At 44.6% G+C, this 20,561-nt stretch overlaps 1 protein-coding gene across 8 annotated transcripts in view; it reads left to right on the top strand.

Moving 5' to 3' along the window:
- Positions 1-20,561, top strand: part of bru2 (bruno 2) — a 53,359-nt gene that overhangs the window by 24,804 nt on the left and 7,994 nt on the right. For 6 of the 8 annotated variants that reach the window (XM_033379583.1, XM_033379582.1, XM_033379581.1 and 3 more), the window contains exons 2-4: positions 1,524-2,218; positions 16,206-16,384; positions 19,428-19,932. In XM_033379583.1, coding sequence (XP_033235474.1) covers positions 1,639-2,218; positions 16,206-16,384; positions 19,428-19,932 — 1,264 coding nt within the window. In that variant the 5' untranslated portion in view covers positions 1,524-1,638. The remainder of the gene's footprint in view (positions 1-1,523; positions 2,219-16,205; positions 16,385-19,427; positions 19,933-20,561) is intronic. The other 2 variants (XM_033379585.1, XM_033379584.1) reach the window with 1 other exon arrangement.

Below are 20,561 nucleotides of genomic sequence, written 5' to 3'. Positions count from 1 at the left end.
TTGGGAAACTCTCGTCAATATTTGCACTTTCTATCGTTTCTGAGTTACATTCCCAGAGAGATCTATAGCCTATAGACAGAGCAATGGATATATAGAGAGAAAGAGAGAGAAACGAAGAGAGAGAGTGAGAGAGAGAGGAGCAGGGAAACTTGTCTATTTACGCATATTTATGTCTATATGTTGGCCATGTACAAACAAGAAACCATCAGCATCCGACATCGTCATCATCGTCTTCGTCGTCTTTAGGCAGTCTGTCAATAGATAGGCAACCGTCAATTTTAGTTGGGTCAAAAGAAATTGAAAATAGACAGGCAGGTGGATTTTCGGGGGAGGAAAACTAAGGAAAAGTCAAGTAAGGCCAAGCGTCGTACAAAATAGAAAATACCAAGCAGAAAATATTCGAATTTCAAAGAAATTGATTGACAAACACGAGGACCCGGCCACAAAATCAATTGTAACCAAGTGGGAATTGGTCTCCGAGCAGATTGCTCTGATGGATGAGCTATGTTTGAGTTTTGAGTGATTTTTGGGAACTTTAGGAAGAGAAGATATTGGCTACAGATCGTACCACTTGAGAAAAGGCACAAGCCCTTCGTAATACCAAACCCCCGTTTGGCTCGAAGGAATTTCACATGGAAATAAACCCAACTTGATAGTCGAGGCATTGTTTTCTGTTTTTCTGTGTATATTTAGGTGTCGAACAGTTGCTGGTTTGTTAAGTTTTTCCAAGTCGTTTTCGGTTACTATTTGCTCAATTTTTGTATATTTTTTTTTGTGGCCTTGTGTAAATATAGACATTTGTTGCTTGAAAGCATTTTTCAAGCTGATTAGAGCTTCAGGCAGGTGTTATATACAAAGAACCTATACAGCGGGCTACAGAGAGATAGCTATGGGCGTGGCTCAGAGGCAGGCAGAGTTAAAAGTTCTCCTTTCATTTGGGAATCTATATATGAGGGCAAATAAAAATTGTTTAAGCGAAAGCTTAGCCGGCCATTAAATTGAAAATCAAATAACTGCGCTATGTGATCGCCATAATAATCGTAATAGTAAAAACAAATATCGTATATCTATATCTTTACGAGGCAAAACGGGTCATGTCTGGCCCATTAGCGCCGGGGCCGGGGATGTGCAACAAATTGAAAGTAAATAAAAACCCGAAAGAAGACAGGAAAAAAGTAATGATACCTAATAATAAAAAAAATATTGGCGTTATTACAAAATGGCAAAACGGCAAACTGCAAATGCAAATGGGAGTGCGATTGCGAGTGCACCTCCCCGTAGAATATGGCAAATTAATTAGTTATACGAAAATGGCAGGACCATAAAAACGCCGTGCAAATCGCTTGCAAAAAAAGAAGAGTGAAAATATCAAATGGCTTTTGTGTGTGGATTGCAAATAAAATTCAAATTATCCACAAGTGAATAATTGTGGCATTTTAATGGCCCTTGCCCCCCGCACCCCGCACCGCGCCCACCCCTCCCAATAAACGAAAATAAAATAAAATAAATATTGGTTTTTGTAGTTTTTAATATAGCCCAGGAGGCCCATAAAACAAACTAAAAACAAATAAAATTTCGCTTTTGAATTTTTTAACGTGTGCTCACTGTCGTGGCGCCATCTAGCGGCCAATAAATAATATGAAAAATCCAAATATCATGGAATGCAGCAATTCCTTAAACAACAACAACAATCCAAATACCGCCAACAACAACAACAACAACAATAGCAGCAGCAGCAGCAACGGCAGCATCATTGCAGCGAACAATATCAACGGAAACGGAAATGGAAATGGAAATGGCCTGGGCATGGGCCTGGGCCTGGGCACTATATCGGGCAAAACAAATCCAGGATCATCTCCATCGCCCCCCCAGAGCAACAACAACAACATCATCATCAGCAGCGGCAGCGGCAGTGGCAGCGGCGGCAGTGGCAGTGGCAGTGGCAGTGGCTACAACAAACTGAGCTCCTCCACGGGCTCCTCGCCGCAGCATCATCCGCAGCACTCGCCCTCGCCACCGCATCACCACCACCAGCAGCAGCACCAGCACCATCCCTATGGCCATGGCCATCCCCATCAGAGCCCGAACCCCAACCAAAACCAGCAGCACCCGCCAACGATGTCCACAAACATGACCACAAATGGCCATCAGTTGTATCCGGCGATAACGGCAACGTATTGGCTGCCGCCACCAAATCCGGCGCCATATTTAGTTCCAGGTAATTAGTGTTACTTGCGTGGGGAACCGTTGATTCAAAGCCCAACCAGTCCGCAGTCCCTAGTACAGTGAAGGCCCACAGAAAGGGCTTGCACTGGCGGTAGCTAGAGGGGCATATAGAGAGGGGAAAATGTAATAGAAAGGTGTACTTTCTAAGCCTTAGATTCAAAATTGATGCTTGATTGATTGATGATAAATATAATTCCTAAATCCCATAAGTCATAGCTCCCTTCTATTGATGGTTTATGTATAGTAACCCGATTTCCCAATGGATTTCGGCTGGAACCACTTTCTTAACTAATAAATTCAGCTTTCTTTTCCCCTGTCCCCCAGCTGGTGCTCTTTAGCGACACCCCACTGTACCATCTATTGTCTAAAACTCATTGCAACTTTTCTCTTTGGCAGCGGAAGCGCGTCGCCTGCAAAAACGTTGCAAATTATATTTTCGTGTTTATTGTGAAGCTCCTGCGAGGATTACAAAAGCAACAGCGGGTTCGGGCCGCTAGAGGGAGCTACAGAGCAATGCAATTTTCTGCAAAGGCAACAAAATGGCAGAGGGGTGTGGGGGGAGTACCGGAAAGGGGTATCATGGGTCATGTTTCGATGCAAGTTCCATGCTTTTTCCACTCTTTTGTTTTTTTGTTGGATTGTCGTGTATTTTATTTCCCTTTTCGCGCCAAGTGGCTAAATGTTAAACCATTGCGAGGATGGGGGGACAGAGGGGGAGCATGCATACTCCTCTGTGATTGTGTGTGTGTGTGTAATTTCATTTGTAAACGCCACTTGCTGGGCAGCTAATTAAATTTTAGCTTTGTCAAGGGACTTTTTGCACTCCTCTCTCCTCTCTGAAGGCCAGAAAACAGTTGGCTGTACAGTGGAGAGGGGTAGGGGGGACGGGGAATTAGTTTTGATATTGAGTTTGTTGGCTTATCTCGTTTACATCTATATGTGTGTATATTTAGTTCTGGTTTTTGGCTTAAAAACTAATTTAGTTTTGGGATATATTTAGATTTAGAAAGAGATGGAGAATAAATATGACTACTAACACGGATAGAACCAAATTTCTAGAACTAATGTAGCATTGATTATGTTAAATAAATGAAATGATGTTCAAACTGACTGCCACGATATCAGTTATCGATCTCAAAGCAACACTGCGCCTGTGCACCACTGATCAGAGAAGGTATCGATGGTATCTGCTGCTCGATAGCGTCTTCTGCTAATGTTCAAAAACATTTCCAATAAATCTGTAAAAAACCCTATTAAAACTACTTAATTTTTTGGTTAGAAAATTATACCTAATATTATACCACTCATCCAGAATGAAAGGAAAAGATCCCTTGATCTTAGCAATAGAAACCAAATTCAATAATATTTGCATAGCTCATTCCATTCATATAACATTTAATGGTCTAAATGCCCAAGAAATCAAACCAACTAGCGGCTTAGGCGTAGTCTTAGACAATAGTTTGGCTGTTCGTTGGTCAAGTTCATTTGTTTCTTGCATAACTTCCGTAGCAAGCAGCTGCCTGACTGATCAATTAGCACAGTTCTGCTAAAGATCTAATCAACCATCATTCCCAACTGTTTGTTACTCAAGCCAACAGATTTCTGTGCCTATATTTTAAGCATTTCCTATCGTTTCGAGTAGACCAAAAGTCTGCCAATGAAGTGCATTCGATCAAGCACTGCCTTCTCCTTAAGATGGTCTTCTTCTTGGGGCCTCTTCCCCGTCCTCTCCCTCGCCCTCTTCTGGTTCTGTTCTGTGTCTGTCATACCCGGTTCGTTGATGTGACAGTTTCTTGGGTTGCCTTGGGGTCTCGGGGCCCGGCTCTGTCGGTGGCATGCAAAAGCTACGTGACATGTGGATAGTTGTTGCTGCTGCTGTTGTTACCACAGCGAAACGTGTTACATTTATGTTAACGCATTTGCACACGTTGCCAGAGAACGGAGGAGAAAGATATGTACACACAGATATACATTTATAATGCCACAAAATTCTAAAATCCACAACACACTCTCTCACACATCCACACATCCACACAGATGTTACACTTCACTTTTGACTGACAGCCATTTTGACTTATGTTCCCTGCCCCCGGCCCCCCCGCCCCCCGTCCCACAGTCCCTGCCGCCATTTCGGAGGGGTACGTACTCGTACGATAAAGTAGTACCTCGTTATTTGATCTTCCCAAAAAATTATGCTTTTTTTTGTATTTTTTTCGCTCGTCGCTGCATTGAATTGCTTTTAAAATATGCACTTAATTTATTTATAGTTTAGGTTTTTTTTTTGTGTTCGCTTTGTTCGCTTTTTATCATCGCTTTGACTTGCGTCTTCGCTGGTTTCGCTCGCTCTAAACGCTTCTGGCCCGAGTCAAAGTCGGACTCAAAGTCAACAATTCATTTCGCATATATCGCATAAATATGCAAGTCATGCGCCAACTTAGACGGGGCGGCAATTGCTGGAGGGGCAGGGAGATGAACAGGGGGGTTGAGCAGAGAAGAGAGAACCCGAACCAGAACCAGAGAATGATAGAAAACAGATATATGGGGAGTACTTAGGGCGGAGGGGGGGCTGGTGCACTGTCTGAGGAATAGTTCCCGGTAATGAGAATATTTAGGGTTATCTGTATGCCAGTCGCATATGAAATTTGAGGTTATGATGAGAGGAGAGCATGCGACGTTTCGGTGGCACTTCTCAAGGGGTACAGGAGCTGAGGGGAAGGTAAACTGTTTACCAATATTCGTACGAGATAAGAGGTGGCTCGGGTTGCAGCTTTAAGGCGGATGTAAGTGGATACCAAAGGGCATTTGAATAAGAGCTAATCCTCCCCATAGTTCACACATTTTTTAGCTACTCCCCAATAGAAACAGCCATCTAATGCCTCTGGCATTTCCCAACCCATTTTTTGGTCTATCTGTAATCTGTCGATAGATCAAACCCATTCATTTCCTACACTCTCTCACGCACTGGAACAACTCAATTTGTTTAGCAGCTAATTTGTCCGAGCTTTTGGCCAGTCCACGCCCAGTCGAAACGCCCCCGCCCTGGAATCACAAACAAATCAAACATCAAAAAGCAATAGCAAGAGAGAGGCAGAGGCAGAGACAAGTGACCAAAAAGCCTGAACAAGCAACGAGAGGAGGGTTCAACGAACACCACAGAATGAACAACATCCATTCGCATTTTGCATAGACAATGCTCCAGAGAACAACAAACTGAATGCGTTACAGTTCAATAGCAGCACGGAATTAAGGGTGAGGGGGAGGGGTGGAGAAATCAGGGGTTCTGGGGGGGGAGGGAGGGGCCAATGGGTCGCCTGATCGACTGAGGGTCCCATAAGAACGAAATGAAATTCTGTCGCGACAAATACACAACAATGTGGAATACGTAATCAATTGATTCGGATGTGCTACGCACACACACACACACACGCACACCCCACATGCATATGTATAAGCTTTGAGTATCTGTGTGTGCTTACATTTACATGTGAACCAAAACAGAAAGAAAAAAACGAAAAGAAATCAAAGAGCAAACCTTGGTGCTGGGAAAATCGACTAAAAACAAAAAAGAAAACCGAAATGCGCATTTATTGCCTATTTATCTGAGCAATCGGGCGGATGAGTATCTTCTACATCCAAAGTACATACATACTTACCTTATATACTGGTTATACATATGTGCCTCTAGCTATTTTGAGCCTGGCAATCCTGGTGCCTGCAGCCCCAGCCATTTTGCAGATGAATTCCGCTTCAGGAATTCTAAGCTAATTATGAGCCAGGGCCCAAAATGTGCTAAGCATCCAGTATGAGCTTCAGTTGGCAGGAATCGGCTTTGGGAGGCCTGCAAGGAGATGTTTAAGAAAGGATTAAATTGAGTACAGCAGGAGCCAGACTTGGGCTTTTTCCTAAGATGGTAGATGGGCGGGTTTCGAGGAGGGTAATCGCATTCAAAAGGTACTTTAAGGCAGTGTATTCATAGATTCAGAATGTTCTTATAATTGAAAGAAGGCTAGAAATCCAGCATCTGATCATCTTCTATATATTTTAGTTTACAGAAGGTGGATAAAGAATTTCTATATATCCCACCAGAGACCCGCCTTTCAATCATCCTCCCTTTAAGGCTAATGACTTTATTACACAGAATCAAAGGCTGAAAAGCCCCAAATCAAAAGGGAAAAAAGGTGCATATTATAAGCATCTACTCACGAGGAGCACCTCGTCCTCCTCCACCTGCTCGGGAGGAGCCAAAGTAATCACCTATAGCCATCACTTGCGCTCCCTCAAGATCCCCTCATTATTATGCAAAGCGCATATTGAGGCAAGTCACAAAAAATAAGAAGAAAAAAAAATGAAGAGAAGCTCAAAGAGATATTTTACGAGTGTCTGGAGTGGAAGATTTGAGCAACTTTCGCGGGAGCGGGGGAGGGAGAGGGAGAGCGGGGGGAGATGCTGTCGACTGCCACAGACTGGCAATCAAAATTACTTTTGACGTGACATCTAGCAGCCCCCAAAAAGCCGCAAATATGCAGAAACACCTTGAAAACGAGCGATAGAGTGGGAGAGTGGGAGAGAAGTGGAAAGAATCTACGAGATTAAATGTGCAGCAAGGCATGAGAGATAAAATGACATAAGATACGACGTCAAATGTATCTCCCCCACAAACAACAAACAACAACAACCTTTATTGTCTCCAGGGAACACGTGCGTCACAGAACCAGTTTTGCCCCGTCAGCCGCTGAAACACAGACCTGGCTAATAATGAGATACCGAACAAAAAAAGTGTAATTCAAATTAATCACCGAGTATCCGAGATGTATCTGAAAGATGCAGCCACTCCGCTTAACCTGTCCAAATTCCTGCACTATTTCCCTGCAGATTTTCGTGTTCCTCTCGTGATCAACCCGTCAATTAGGGGATACAATGAAAACGAATTCTATTTATGGAAAATCCAATTGAAGGCGAACATTTTGCTGATTGATATTTTGGTCAAGTGGTTTTTCATTAAGTCATTGAGAAAAAAAAAACCTCTTTGTAGTTCCAATCCAGCCATCGCCAAGTGGATTGGAGCTTGCCAAGAACCTCCAAAAAAAAAAGAAAACAAAAAATTACATACAAGATTTAGGAAAATATTAAGCGCTGTCGCTGGCCCCTCTATGACTTTTTTTCTATTTCCCCTTGCACTTGCAGTCTTTGTTCCCCCCTTCATCGCTTGCGCTCTCTCTCTCTCTTCTGTCCCTTTCTCTCCCCAGGCGTATCTCATCTTCAGGGCAAGTTGCCAGTGAAGCACTTGAGAACATCAGCAATGGGCGGGGGGATGGGCTGGGGACTGGGGGCGCACATTAGAATAGGAATAGCTGCTGGCAGCGGTAATTGAATGAAGAGCACAAAGGCAGCCAGAAACGGTCATTGGATGGAACAAAAAAAAAGAAAAACAGCAACAAGGCAGCAACAAAGTAGGAAAGCGGAAAAGCCGAGGCGGGAATACTCTTGAGGAAAATGAGTTCGTTTGGGAGTTGTACCTCCACTATTTTTACGATTTATTGCATTTAAAAGATATATAATATTGGGGGATATTTTGTAGATAGAAGAGGATCGAAATATTCTTTCTTGTAATATACTATTATTGATTGAAATCCAGGGCATCCATGTTAGCCCCCTCTGATCCTTTTTCCAAGCTCCTATCATAGTTGTAGAACCCCCTTGGATGGGTATCCGAATTGAATACAAGACTCACAAAGTATCCCTCACATAACAGCACACAAATGAACCCTTCAAGCGAATGGCCAAAATGAGCAGCAGCGGGGGTTGGTGTGGAGAAGATCTCCTCCGATCCATCCCCCACTCCTCGGGGGCAGCTGGCAGTGTGCCTAGTGCAGCTCTCCCTCTCTCTCGCTCTATCTCCATCTTCTCTTTCATCTGGGGCTTCCCCTCTTTTTGCTGCTGCTGCTGCAGCGGAAATTGTGGCGCTCGCGGGCCGGAAGTGTTGCCAACGTAATCGAAACGTGCCCGGGCTCCTGGCTCCTGTCGACAGAGTCGATGACGCCGTCCGGTCAGGACGGCTGGCTGTTGTTAGGAGGGGTATAGTAATAGGGATACGGATGGGTATAGGGATGTACTATAGTTGGTAGGGGAGTGGAGCCAGGGGTAGTTGGGCGATTTTAATGATTTCGTACATTTGTCGCAGCGGTTGCCAGCGCGAATGTCATTAGCGTTTATGATTATACGCGATAATTTTATAGTTTCTGAGATCTCATCTCGACGGACAGGCAGACATACCCGGCTTTTGATGATGACCTAGAATCTCAAAATGATTTCTAATAAGAGCACATATTGAAGGCATATTAATTTATTAATTTAACGTGAGGCACTAAGGGCACTAAGAGAGTCAGATCAGCAGTATTTTGAATACCTCACCCTAACATGAACTTCACTTGGAACGAAAGCACTGATTCCCTTTTGATTCTCTTCTTCCCTGCACCAATACATCATGGAGTGCGAGAGGGACACACACATTGCTGGAACTCACGTGAGACTCACGAGACAACGAAACAATAACACAATTTAGATTGTCACACATATTGAAAAGAATTTATGCAAAAAAATAGGTTTACCTTCATTTTTATGAATTAAATATACAAATGTCACTTATTGCTGCACTTTTCCTTTGTCGCGCTGCCTTTTTGTTGCCATTTTGCTTGTTTATGCGCCGCCGCCCTTGATCCAGCACATTTTCATTCATTCAAAACATGTTTGGTACATTTAATCATCTAATCACTGCATCAATACATTAAACTTCACTTCACAAGCCGGCGCGACATTTAATTCGTTGTATTTTTCAGCATTATCGGAGTTTTTCACTAATTAAAACGCGGAGCTGGCTTGCAAACGCATTTGCGCACGCATTTACCGGTGAAAAAATTTGAGTGAGAGCGCTGCAAATGCGTTTATGCTCTCCTGCTCTTCTTTCTTACTGTCCCCTCTTACGCGCTCTCTTCGGCTACTTTTGCTATTGCTCATGATACAGCAGCAAACTTCGTTCTTCTCTCTCTCTCGTTAAACATAGCCGAAGAGGGAGTTTTCGGACCGACCACCTAGTGCTATTGCTTATCTCTACGATTGTCGGTTTCCTCTGCTACTGCAAAAAGAGATCAAAGATGTGTGTGCGTGGGAGTGAGATGGAGAGACTGGTAAGAGAGTTACAGTGCGCGGTGTAGGTGCAGCGCATGCTGAAATGAAAATGAAATTAATTGATCTCTCTTTGCAGTAGCAAAGGGAAAAGAAAAAGAGTAGAAATTACAAATTATGCAAGGTGTTCGGTCTCCTACTCAGCGCGGCCGTAGCTGCGACTCAAAACGTTCCACCTCTTTGTATTGTTATTTGTTTGTGTGGTGCGGGGTGGGGTAATGGCTGTGTGGAAGGATGAACACTGGTTGAAAATATTCCTCTAATTGGATGTGTTAATGCATTTTTTGTACCTACATAAGCATCCTTAGAGCGGTCAGTGATATTTTTTCTAGAGATAAATTGGAAAACGCTATACCTAACATGCTATCATAAAAACCATGTCCAAAACCCAGTGAAAAAACATGAAATGGTCGTCTTTATATCTCAATTGATCAGTATATCCCTCGTGCTCTAGGTATCGGAAATATTCATTCCATTGTAACAAAAAAGTAGAGCTCAAAGCACCAACCACCAAAGCCCTTCTCCTCCTTGTCCTGTTCTAAATTAATTACATGCACATAATTATTTCTTACAAAATGTCACCGGGTGCCAAAACGTTGGCACACACTCGCACAAAAAAAAAAAACACGAAAAAAAAGGAAAACTTTTAGTTGAAAATTCCATTTTAATTTCCGTTTCCGCATCAACATTTTCCGCTTGTCAATTATTGCAAAATTATGCAAATATGTTGCGCAGACAGGGAGGGAGTGGGAATGGGAATGGGAGTGGGAGCGGGAAAGAAATGTCGAAATTTGTGCGCATTAAACGCGTCGCCCACAGAGGTCTCTCCTTCTCCCTTTCTCTGTCTCTATCTCTCTGTGTCTCTCTTTCTTTTTCCTCTCGAGACTCAACACCGCCAGGGAGCTTAATTGAATTAAAACATAAAAATTTCTGCACCGCAATAAGTTTGTCTGGTGCCCCGCCTCGGGGTAGGCTATAAACCTGGCCAACAGGGGAATGAACAATTCGGCTTGTGGGTATGAGGGATAGGGATATCTACCCCTCATATCGTATGTGTAATGCCCATTTTAGTGCATTTTGATAGGCAGCCCCCGCACCAGCAATGAGTATCATAATTTTCGCCTTTTACAACATTTTTTCTCAATTGGCGGGGGCTTTAAATTAATTATGAGAGAGGAAGGGCAGTGGAGAGCACAGAGCACAGAGCACGTCCCCAATCCCGTAAGTATGCAATGGAAATTTTCTGCATTCTCACTCGAAATGTTGTGCAATAAATATTTATGCAGCTGAGAGCGAAGCGAACGAACGTAGGAACTACTTAACAACACAAACAGATACAAATATGTGAAAAGTTTCCGGCAACTCTCGGGAGGGGTTCCTCCACTTGAAAGTTGTACTCGGTCTCGTTTTTGTGCTGGGAGCCGCATGGCAGCATGTGCATGGCATTTTCATTTATCAGGCCTGCCTGGAACGCTTTCAGCGCTTAATCTGTACAGTACACACACAGTACAGGAGATACTCGCACTCGTGTGTGTTTGTGTTCTAATTGAAAATGTTCAACATTTTGGAGGGAAATTACCAAATGCAGAATATCCTCTGCATGGCCATGTTTTATGCAAAATTTTAATTGAAACCTGATACACAATGAGCCAAGACTTACCCCCAAGTAGAGGATTAGAAAGTGGTTAGACAGGAGCATACAATGGATACCTTTGCACCGTAATTAATTGGAGATTCAATTGAAGCTTGAAGATAGAACACAGGTTGATGGACACGAAATACTAGCATTTCTTACAGCTGTGCTTACACAACTGAAATTAGAAGCAGTTAAATAGCCCAAGGAAATCGAAGTTAAACAAAGGCATTACAGCCGAACAGAAACTGAAGTCCAAATCCCAATCTCAATATAAATATAAATAATAATTCCTCAAATGATGCTCAGTGTCTGGTTGGCATTTATTGGGATGTAGGATGGAGGAGGAGGGGCGGTTATAGCCATTAGCTAACTTGTTCACATCTGTTTTTACATATGTATTGCTTTACAGCTTCACTCTTGCTGGGAAAAGCGCCCCAGGCAATGCTTTGAATAATGTTCTCTGCTCGCTTTCCAACACTCCCATTCCGCCATTCAAGAGTGTGTGTGTGTGTGCAAGTGTGATGTGTTATATGAATCCTTGTGTGAGTGTGTGTTTTGTATAAATCTGGCTGGCGTGTTTAACATTTATCTCCTCTGTTCCCTGCATCCCTTTACTGCAGCTCCACCTCATTTTAATGTTCCTCGCATTAGTGGCAAATTTCTGGTACATCCGATATATGCAAATCTCAGCTGATGGGGTTGACAATCTCCTTCGACCAAGTTTTATGCGCTTCATTCGTTGCCATGAATGCGATTGTTCTGCTTAATGCGTTTGACTTTTGTTTGTGGTTTTTACTCTACAGCACAAAAGGTGTGCGTGCGAGGGATTCTTCTGTTTTAGAGGACTGTATAGCCTGAAAAATATTTATTCCTTACTCTAAAATATTGTTGGAGTAATTAAAGGTATGAATAAAAACTTACTGAATGAGACCTGTTCTTTCAAGAGAATTATAAGGGAATAATTATTGAAAAATAATTGTCTCTCATCAGGTGAAGATTCGACCCCCAGCTTACTCGCTTCGCTGGCGGCAAGTGAAAGAGTATCCACCCTTCTACTTCAGCCCATCGAAATCTTTCAACTATTCCCAGAGTATACTTAAGTGCGTATCATTTACAACTACATATCTGCGTTTGTGTATTCACAGTTGAGTGTGTGCGTGGGTGTGCTGTCAATGCCGCCAGAAAGTACATAAAGTATGCCAGTCATTACCGGACTTCCGTCTCAGTATTATAAATATTTGCACAGGGCCGTCGCTTAATTCGTTTAAGCCAACACAAACACAGCCTCGGAGAAATATTATAATTACGAGCGGGTCTGAGTATTATTTTTCGCCCTGCCAGAGAAAGAGAGAGAGAGAGAACTTAATTGTAATGCAAATTGAATGCAATCTAATGCTTGGCTGACTCCACAGAAAAGTCCAATAAGTTAAAAGATTTTATAGGGGGGAAAAAAATATTATGCACATGACAAACTTTGGCCTCCAGGGGGGTGGCAGGGGGCTTGACACAAAAGTTGATGTCTCAAGTGTGAAGTGAAATATATGAGGACATATCTTGGCCCACGAGTAGGTAGTGGTGGAGAGGAGGAGCTGCAGGGACCAGCATATAAGTGCAGTTTCCGCTTTTGACTGTGGCATATAAATCTTAAGACAGTTAACGACATCATATGGCAGAGTTGGTCCGCTTCCAGAGGCTGCCAAGGATGAACTTACAATGCATATGCCACAACCGGAAGTCCTCCTCCATCTCTCCTACGCCCCTCGGCATCTCCATCCCCGAAAAAAGCGAAGAACTTTGCTGCATAATTGTAAGGCGGAAGGCACGGAAAGCGAAGGCGAAGGACGACGAAGGACGACGACGAGCGAAACGAAACGAAATGTTCGCCCAGCCAGTTGAGGAAACCAATTTGTGGTAATTGTCGTGAAATTGCAATTTCTGCAACTGTAATGGCCCAGAGGACTGACACACAGAGAGAGAGAGAGAGCGAGGGAGAGAGAGATAAGTACTGGTTGAGAGACAGAGACAGGGCATAAAGGGAGACTGACTTCACTCAAATGAGATTCTCCTGCAGTTTGCTTCGCTGCGGCTTCCCCGAAAAAAGGTGCAAATGATAAACTGCCTAAAGCCGAATTAATGCGGAGATTGCTACCAGCTACCAGTGCTCGGTAATGGCAATGGGAATGAGCCATGGAAATGAGCCATAAACCTTAATGAACGAAGGAAGGGCTTTCCTTTTTGGGGACTGGGTGGCGGGTGGAGGCATTCGATCTTCAACCAATTTCAACCACGTCAATGGCAAACAAAAGCGAATACTTCAGAATTCCATTCCCTTTTTTTATTCTCTTTGGCCTGGACTTGGACTTTCCGCCAACCGCTTTTATCATCAGTGGAAAAATCACGTGCGCATAAAACTTTCCAATCAGCGATGCCAAATACAAAAGAGGTCCTTAACAAGCTGCTCAAGTGCGGGAGTGCAGGAGTGCAGGAGGGGCAGCGTCAGAGGCAGAGGACTCAGGTGTCGGCAATAAGTTTTCACCTCCTTTTGTCATTCGTGCTATCTTCGGTTCGGGCAAAGTTTCAACTTAAAATGGCAAATCCATACAATAAATATATAAAATGTTACTTTCCGTGTCACACCTGAACTAACCTCAAATAAATTTCACACATGTGCCGGACAGAGACCCAAAGAGGGCGAGAGGCTGCAGGAGACATGCAGGAGAGGCTTGAACAAAAGCCGGAGAGAAGAACTATAACCAGTCCGTACTCCGTATATGTTTAGCGCACAGGAATGCCTCGAGTTGGAAAAAACTTTCCTCCCCACACACACACGATAAGGCTTGGGGACTGGGGGGAGCCTTCTAACAGGTTGAGTGCGTTCTGAGTGCTCGGGCTTGGGGTCTCCACGGATCACCTCCACCAGGCAGTGCCAACGCCAGGCGAATGCAACAATTTCCAATCACTTCCCTTGCAGCGACACAATTTTCTATATTTATACTTTACGACACCCCTGCCATGAAGGGGTTTCGACACCAAGTCTGGGCTTTGGTGAATGTATGGATGCCCTTGAAGAAGCCAAAGCCAAGCCAGCGATTGAGGTTGTTTTGGACTGTAGGCTTTTCAGTTCTGTGGAATATTTTTAACAAGAAAATCATACTTTGAAGAGAGACCTAAACCCAATGAGGCCACTAATGCATTAGCCTTCCATTCATCCGTTGAAGTCTCGAACTGCCACTGTTTTCGCCATCTTACAAGCCGCATTGCTTAACGCAGTGATCCTCCCAACTCCAGTGCCAGTTAGAGTATCAAAAGTGGTTTGAACGCACGCTTAGTTTGTTTTTGAGAGAATTCCAGAGCAATCCCCCTCAGAATGCGTATGGCAAAACTTTGAGGGGGGTAGGGAGGAAAAAACAGTGGCTGCTGGAGAGTGTTCGAAAGTGTTGCAGAATGAAAAGTTTTTCCTTCTTATTGCTGCAGTCCGCCTGTTCCGTTTCGTTCCGTTCTTGTTGCATTGATTCGATTTGTTGCGATTGCGTTTTTAGTCTTTTGCATGTGCGCACCCCCCCCATCCCCCCCACCCTCCAAATAGTTTTGCCACTCCGGACTGGGGCCTCAGATAAAGCATAACAATTGCCATGCACAAAACTTTTCCCTCTACAAATGTTCTCTTTTTCGGAGGACCACCAGATCTAGTAGTCCCCCTCCCTTCCCCCTCCCCACCCATATGTGCATATACAGGGCAAAGATGAAGACGATTTATTGTTGCAGCTTAAAGTTCCTTTCCCTTGCAGGTCCCAGCTGCTTACAAAGTTGTTCCCTGATTAATTGCACACTCCCCCGTTCGAGGGAAAGTCCCGAAAATATCACTCATACGCCATGTGTTGCACAATTTGGGTTAAATACTTGCGCTGGTCGATCGTTAAGCGGGAAAAGTCAGACACGCACATTGGGAGCTCATTAACGTATTTAAGACCCAGCTAAGAGTTCATAAAAAACATCTACTGAACATATTTTCACCTGTGGGGGCTCCAGGGTGCTGGATGTGGAGCCAGTGATGGGTGCAACAAATTGTAGATGCTAGAGAAGGGAGAGTTTCTAGAGAGTTTTCTTCGAGTTTTCTAGAGAAGAGAGGTTCCTAGTTTCTACGGTTAGTCCTAGAAATCTTCATGCAATTACAGAAGAGCATAAGAGGTAATCAAATAGCTCAATGAATGCATCAGACATGTATAAATATCCAACATTGTTATTGCTCGGATCGGACACCTGTAAAATACAGTGAAATACAGAAACATAGCATATCGCACCATGACTTCTGTCCTGTACTTTTTTGCACTCATAGCTGGAGTCCCCCTACATCCTACAACACTATCCACCCTCAAACACAGATCTATAGAAAAGTTAAGACTTTAGGTGCGAAGGAGAGTCTTAAATTTGTCATGAAACCACAAATTTTAAGGAAAATTGCTGTAAATAGCGATACATATACAAATTCCTTTGCAATTTGAAGACAAGTTTCAGCTTGAAAACAGCCAAATTCTCAGCTCTGTGTCACCTTTGTTTCCCTGTAAACTTTAAAGCTGCACACACGCATATCCCTGCACTCACATGCATACACCTGTGCGTGCGTGTGTGTGTGTGTGTGTGTGCGCTTTTAATGCCATTTTTATGGCCACCATTTGGAGCGCACGTCAGTCATTCAGTCAGTCAGTTAGTCAATCAGCCAGCCAGGCAGCAGTCCCAGCTTCAGCTTCAGCCTCAGCTGGGGCAACATTTTTACAGCCATGTGGATGAGGGCTGGATAAAGTACCGCACACCGCACCGCAAGCCATAATAATAGTCACTCCGGTGCTCGGACCCGTACTCGTACTCGTACTCCCTTCTGCATCGGCAACTCATTAAGTTTGGCTTTAAAACAAATGAAAACATTTGGCCTACCGCCCGCCCCGCCCCCGTCGATGTTGCGTAGTTGGACGACCTCTTGACCCGCCTCACGTAATTTCCGCAATTGTTATTTATGTTAATTTTGTGCCAGCATTCTTCTACTTCAACTTGTACGACCCCGAGTAGAGGAGAACGAGTATTTATTTTATTTGTAACATTTTGTATGCATTCGTTTTTATATTAAACCGAGCTTTCTGCTTTTATGCATTTGATGTATTTACAGAGCGTAAACTTTTCGTCGGGATGCTGAACAAAAAGTACACGGAGGCCGATGTGAGGCAGCTATTCACGGGCCACGGCACCATTGAGGAGTGCACCGTGCTCCGGGATCAGGCCGGACAGAGCAAGGGCTGCGCCTTCGTTACATTCGCAACTAAACAGAACGCCATTGGGGCGATCAAGGTGAGTCTAAAGGAGGGGTTTGGACTGGGGTGGGGGAGGATGAGGGCTTTAAAGCAGGCTCTATGACAAATCTGAAAGGGGGGTATCAACTTTTCTATTCAATGCGAGGAAAGAGGCAGCCATCATGTAAACTGGGGTAGATTTTGAAGTATTTAAAGGGTTTTACAACCAAATTGAAGCCATATTGCAGTGTCTTCGGGCTGTTTTCCTTCCACACATCGATACATTGCAGCCAGGGTTCACAAAGGGTTAGAGCTTATTGCCTTACGAGATTCATTAAAGCAGATATTATTATGCGGATTACTACACTGGAAAGAGTGGGTGCCCTAACGTGGGCAAAAGTCACCTTTAAGTCCAATCAAAGCCCCGCTTAACAATCTCATCGTTTCTGCTGCTGTTGCTGCTGCCCCTGTGGTGTGTGTGGGAAAAACTGTCGCAATGATTAATTGCTGTGGCGGCAAGAATCGCGCATATAAAACACGACTCCATCTCTCACATATACTCAAGCACATAGCAACCACACAGATACACAGAGCTTCGTTCCACAATGGCAGCAGCAGCAGCAACGGCAGCGGCAGCAACAAAAACCGCATGCAACGGCAAACAGGAAACAGAAACGCAAGCAAGACGCCGCCTCTGGCAGCGGAAGAAGTCAACGGCAATCCTGGTGCCATCCAAGTAACCCTCTCTATTCCCTCCCACACTCTCACACTCGCACACTCACGCACACTCACACACACTCGTACACTAATGCAAGTTTTGCGCCGGAAACAGGCAAAATTACAAACTTCCGACAGCCAAACACACACAAACACATGTAAAGGGAGACACAGTGCTGGGGGCGGGGAGAGAGGGCAGTGCAGTCCAAGCATGTTGTCTCTGTCTCTGTTCTCTGTCTCTGCTCTCTGTGTATATTGCACATAATTTGTCGCCTTTTGCAAGATGAATGTTGTTGTGGGTGCTGCAGCCATTATAAAGCCATACATGCATACATTTACATTCACATTTGCAGGCACACCAACACACAGACACAGACAAATGTACAGGCTGCGCAGGCTTTGTGGTCCTTAGACCTTACTTGAGAAATCTTTTTGAGTTCCGCTATGATTAGAAGGGATCCTTCTAAGCCCAGTATTTGTAGAGACTCTGATTACGTCTGGGCCCAAAAAACGTCCCACATCCAAGTAGTTAGAATTTCATGGGTTTTTTTAATTACACAGTAAATACTTTTGTGATATGTTCCACACACGAGTGACCACTGTACAGGCATGTGTGTGGGTGTCAGCGATTTTAATGCATTTGAAGTCGCATTACGGGATGCCAGTCACGCACGAGCCGGCAATGAGCTTCGGGTAGCGCCAAGACCTGAAGATGGAAGACTGGACCCAAAGCTGATACTTAGGCTGCAGCTGGAGCTGGAGCAGGAGCTGGCCAGGACCAAAATGATAGCAAGGATTGCAGAGTCATTGCAGTCTATTGACGCCTGAAAGTATGCAGCGCCATCAAATGCAATCCCAAGCGATGAAATTGCCAACCCCAAAGGCCCCCTCCCACAAAACCCAAAGAATCTGAAGCTCAAGCTGAAGGCTGCTGGCAAAATGCATTTAATATTAATGTGCCATGTTTATAGCCCAGCAATTTATTCTCTACGGCTACTGCTCCTCCATTAACTCCTGTTTTTTCCATACATAAAACAGGAATAGAACCCAGAGGGACGAGCAAATGATGATAGCATTTTTCAACGCATGCAAATTTTCTTATATTTTTTGCTTTGCTTTGCTTTCGTCTCCTGCTAATTTGTCAAGTGGTTGGAGCTCTTCTGGAGCGAAGTTTGGAATGCGGTACGGTTCGGTTTTTAATGCTCACTCTTGGCTAACGGGTCATTTAACCCGTTTATGGTTTGCTTCTGGCCAGAAAAGAGAAAAGAAGCCAGAACAGAGCGGGAGAAGTTAAGGGAAAAATTCTAGAAATTTTCATACATTTTTTGCGTATTAAATGTTTCAAATAATTGAATCCCCTGGAATATTCCATCCTTTTCCTTTCCCATTCTTTATATATTTAAATACCTCCCCCACTCCTTCGGCTACTTGCTTTCCTTCCACTTGATGTTGCAATTCCTGCACAGAAGACCCTCAAAAGCCGGGCAGCAGTGGGGAAACTGAGAACAGATAAGTTTTATGGCAACTGAGATGCGGCTTACAGCATCAGCATAAATGACGCGCACTTAAGCCGTGTCCCGGCCGACCACCTTGAGGCCCGGACAGGCTCCTACCTCCGGCCTCAGCCACAACAGATCTGACAGACCAGAGACCCATTTGTCCGCTTAGGTGACTTAATTTACACCTTTCTGCTAAGCCCAAAAACAAACAAAAATCCCGCCTGTGCAACTCTGAACTCTCGAAACCAGGCCAAACATTTAGCCAAGGCTGCCATTTAGGTTGCGGTCCAAATGGAGGGGGGTGGGGGGTGGGGGGTGGGACTGGGGCTGGGAGGTTAGCCACTTTACTTATTTTCCGGTTTATGTAGACTTTGTCATTGAAACTCATCCACGGCTATGGGCGGTCCTGGGCCCAAAACTTCCGCTCAATTGTGGCAACGGCGGCAACTCTGGCCTGCATCCTGCCTCCTGGCACACCGTGCGCCTCCGCCACCGCCACCGCCTGTGTATCGTGGCAGGCACCAGAAGTGCTCTTTAATTACATTGACTATAATTCTTGCGGCTCTGGCGCGACTTTTATGGCCGGCGCATTGTTTTGCCGCTGTGGCTGCCACTGCCACTGCCACTGCTGCTGCTGCGTCTGCTCTTGGCTACAAAGTAATTAGGGAAATTTCCGACCTTTTTAAACAGGTCCTCGTAGTTACACAAAGTTGGTGGCTGGCAAGGAAGGTGTCGTGCATTTTGGGCAGGGAGAGCTTCATGGAAATACGTACAAGTTCGATACTGCAGGGGATTTTCCTTGGGTTATCAAACAGAGTACTCTTTCAGGATAGAAATATACAATATATGACATTATAAATCCATTTTCCCCCATCCTTTTTCCAGTCCCTTCACCAGAGTCAGACCATGGAGGGCTGCTCCGCTCCGCTTGTCGTCAAGTTCGCCGACACGCAGAAGGAGAAGGACCAAAAGAAGATGCAACAGCTGCACGCCTTCTGCGGCATCAATGCCCTGACCGGCCAGACGCCCAGTGGAGCGTCGGCTGCCACAACCACGCCCACCGCCAACACAGCCACCGCCCTAATAGCTGCCCCAACCTCGGCCCCGAGACCCAATCCATCGATGGCCGCAGCACTGGCCGCAGTGCCACCTGTCCAGCAGGCGGGAAGCGGTACACAGACAGCCCTCGTGTCGGTGCCGACATCGGCCCAGTTGAACGCCTCTCTGGCGCCCACCCTGATGACCGGCAATCCGCACCAGGGAGCGGCAGCAGCCGCGGCGGCGGCTGCGGCAGCGGCCTATCTGGGCGGAGATCCAGCGGCAGCGGCCCACCTGCAGCTCTACCAACAGCTGCACAGCTACGGACTGAGTCCGGCTCATTATCTGCCAGGTGAGTGGAGGAATACTTCAGATGTTAAGAGCCCCATATTAGGATGTTAAGAACCGTCCCCATTCCAACCCAAAGAACTCCAATCTGATCGATCGGTTTAGCAAAAGATACAGATACAAATCCACAGCGTTGCATCATTCTAACTGTCTCTATCGTTTCATTATACTATATATCTATCTCTGTTCCGTTTCCACCCATTTGCTCGTTACCTTATCCAAGAATTTTCAACGTGTTTTCGTGTTCTTTACTTTTGTTTCAATCGCGCACTTTATTTGTGTTTCTTACTGCAACCCACGGATACCTAAAGATACTCGTAAATGATTCAACCTCAATTGTAATTTTATTTTGCGTGTTTTTGTAGTACCTATTTTTAACTTTCTTGTTGTCTTCTCATTCATTTTGTCGTGTTTTCTTCACTTGATCGATACATTTTCCCACCCATGTGTGTGTGTTTAGGGATTGATTAGAAAAGAGCTGCCAGGAATCTTCTCAAGAGGTTTTTCATACAGATCAAAACTAGGAGTTTATTTTCTTCACTTTCAAAATACAAATTTCAAATGATCCCTTCATTTTTGTATGTTTAAATTTGTAAAACATACCCAGAAACAGCTATAGAAACCTTCCATTAT

Source organism: Drosophila pseudoobscura, chromosome 4, assembly GCF_009870125.1.
Source record: "Drosophila pseudoobscura strain MV-25-SWS-2005 chromosome 4, UCI_Dpse_MV25, whole genome shotgun sequence".
NCBI classification, from domain to species: Eukaryota; Metazoa; Arthropoda; class Insecta; order Diptera; family Drosophilidae; genus Drosophila; species Drosophila pseudoobscura.
This window is presented reverse-complemented; position numbering and strand designations above follow the sequence as displayed.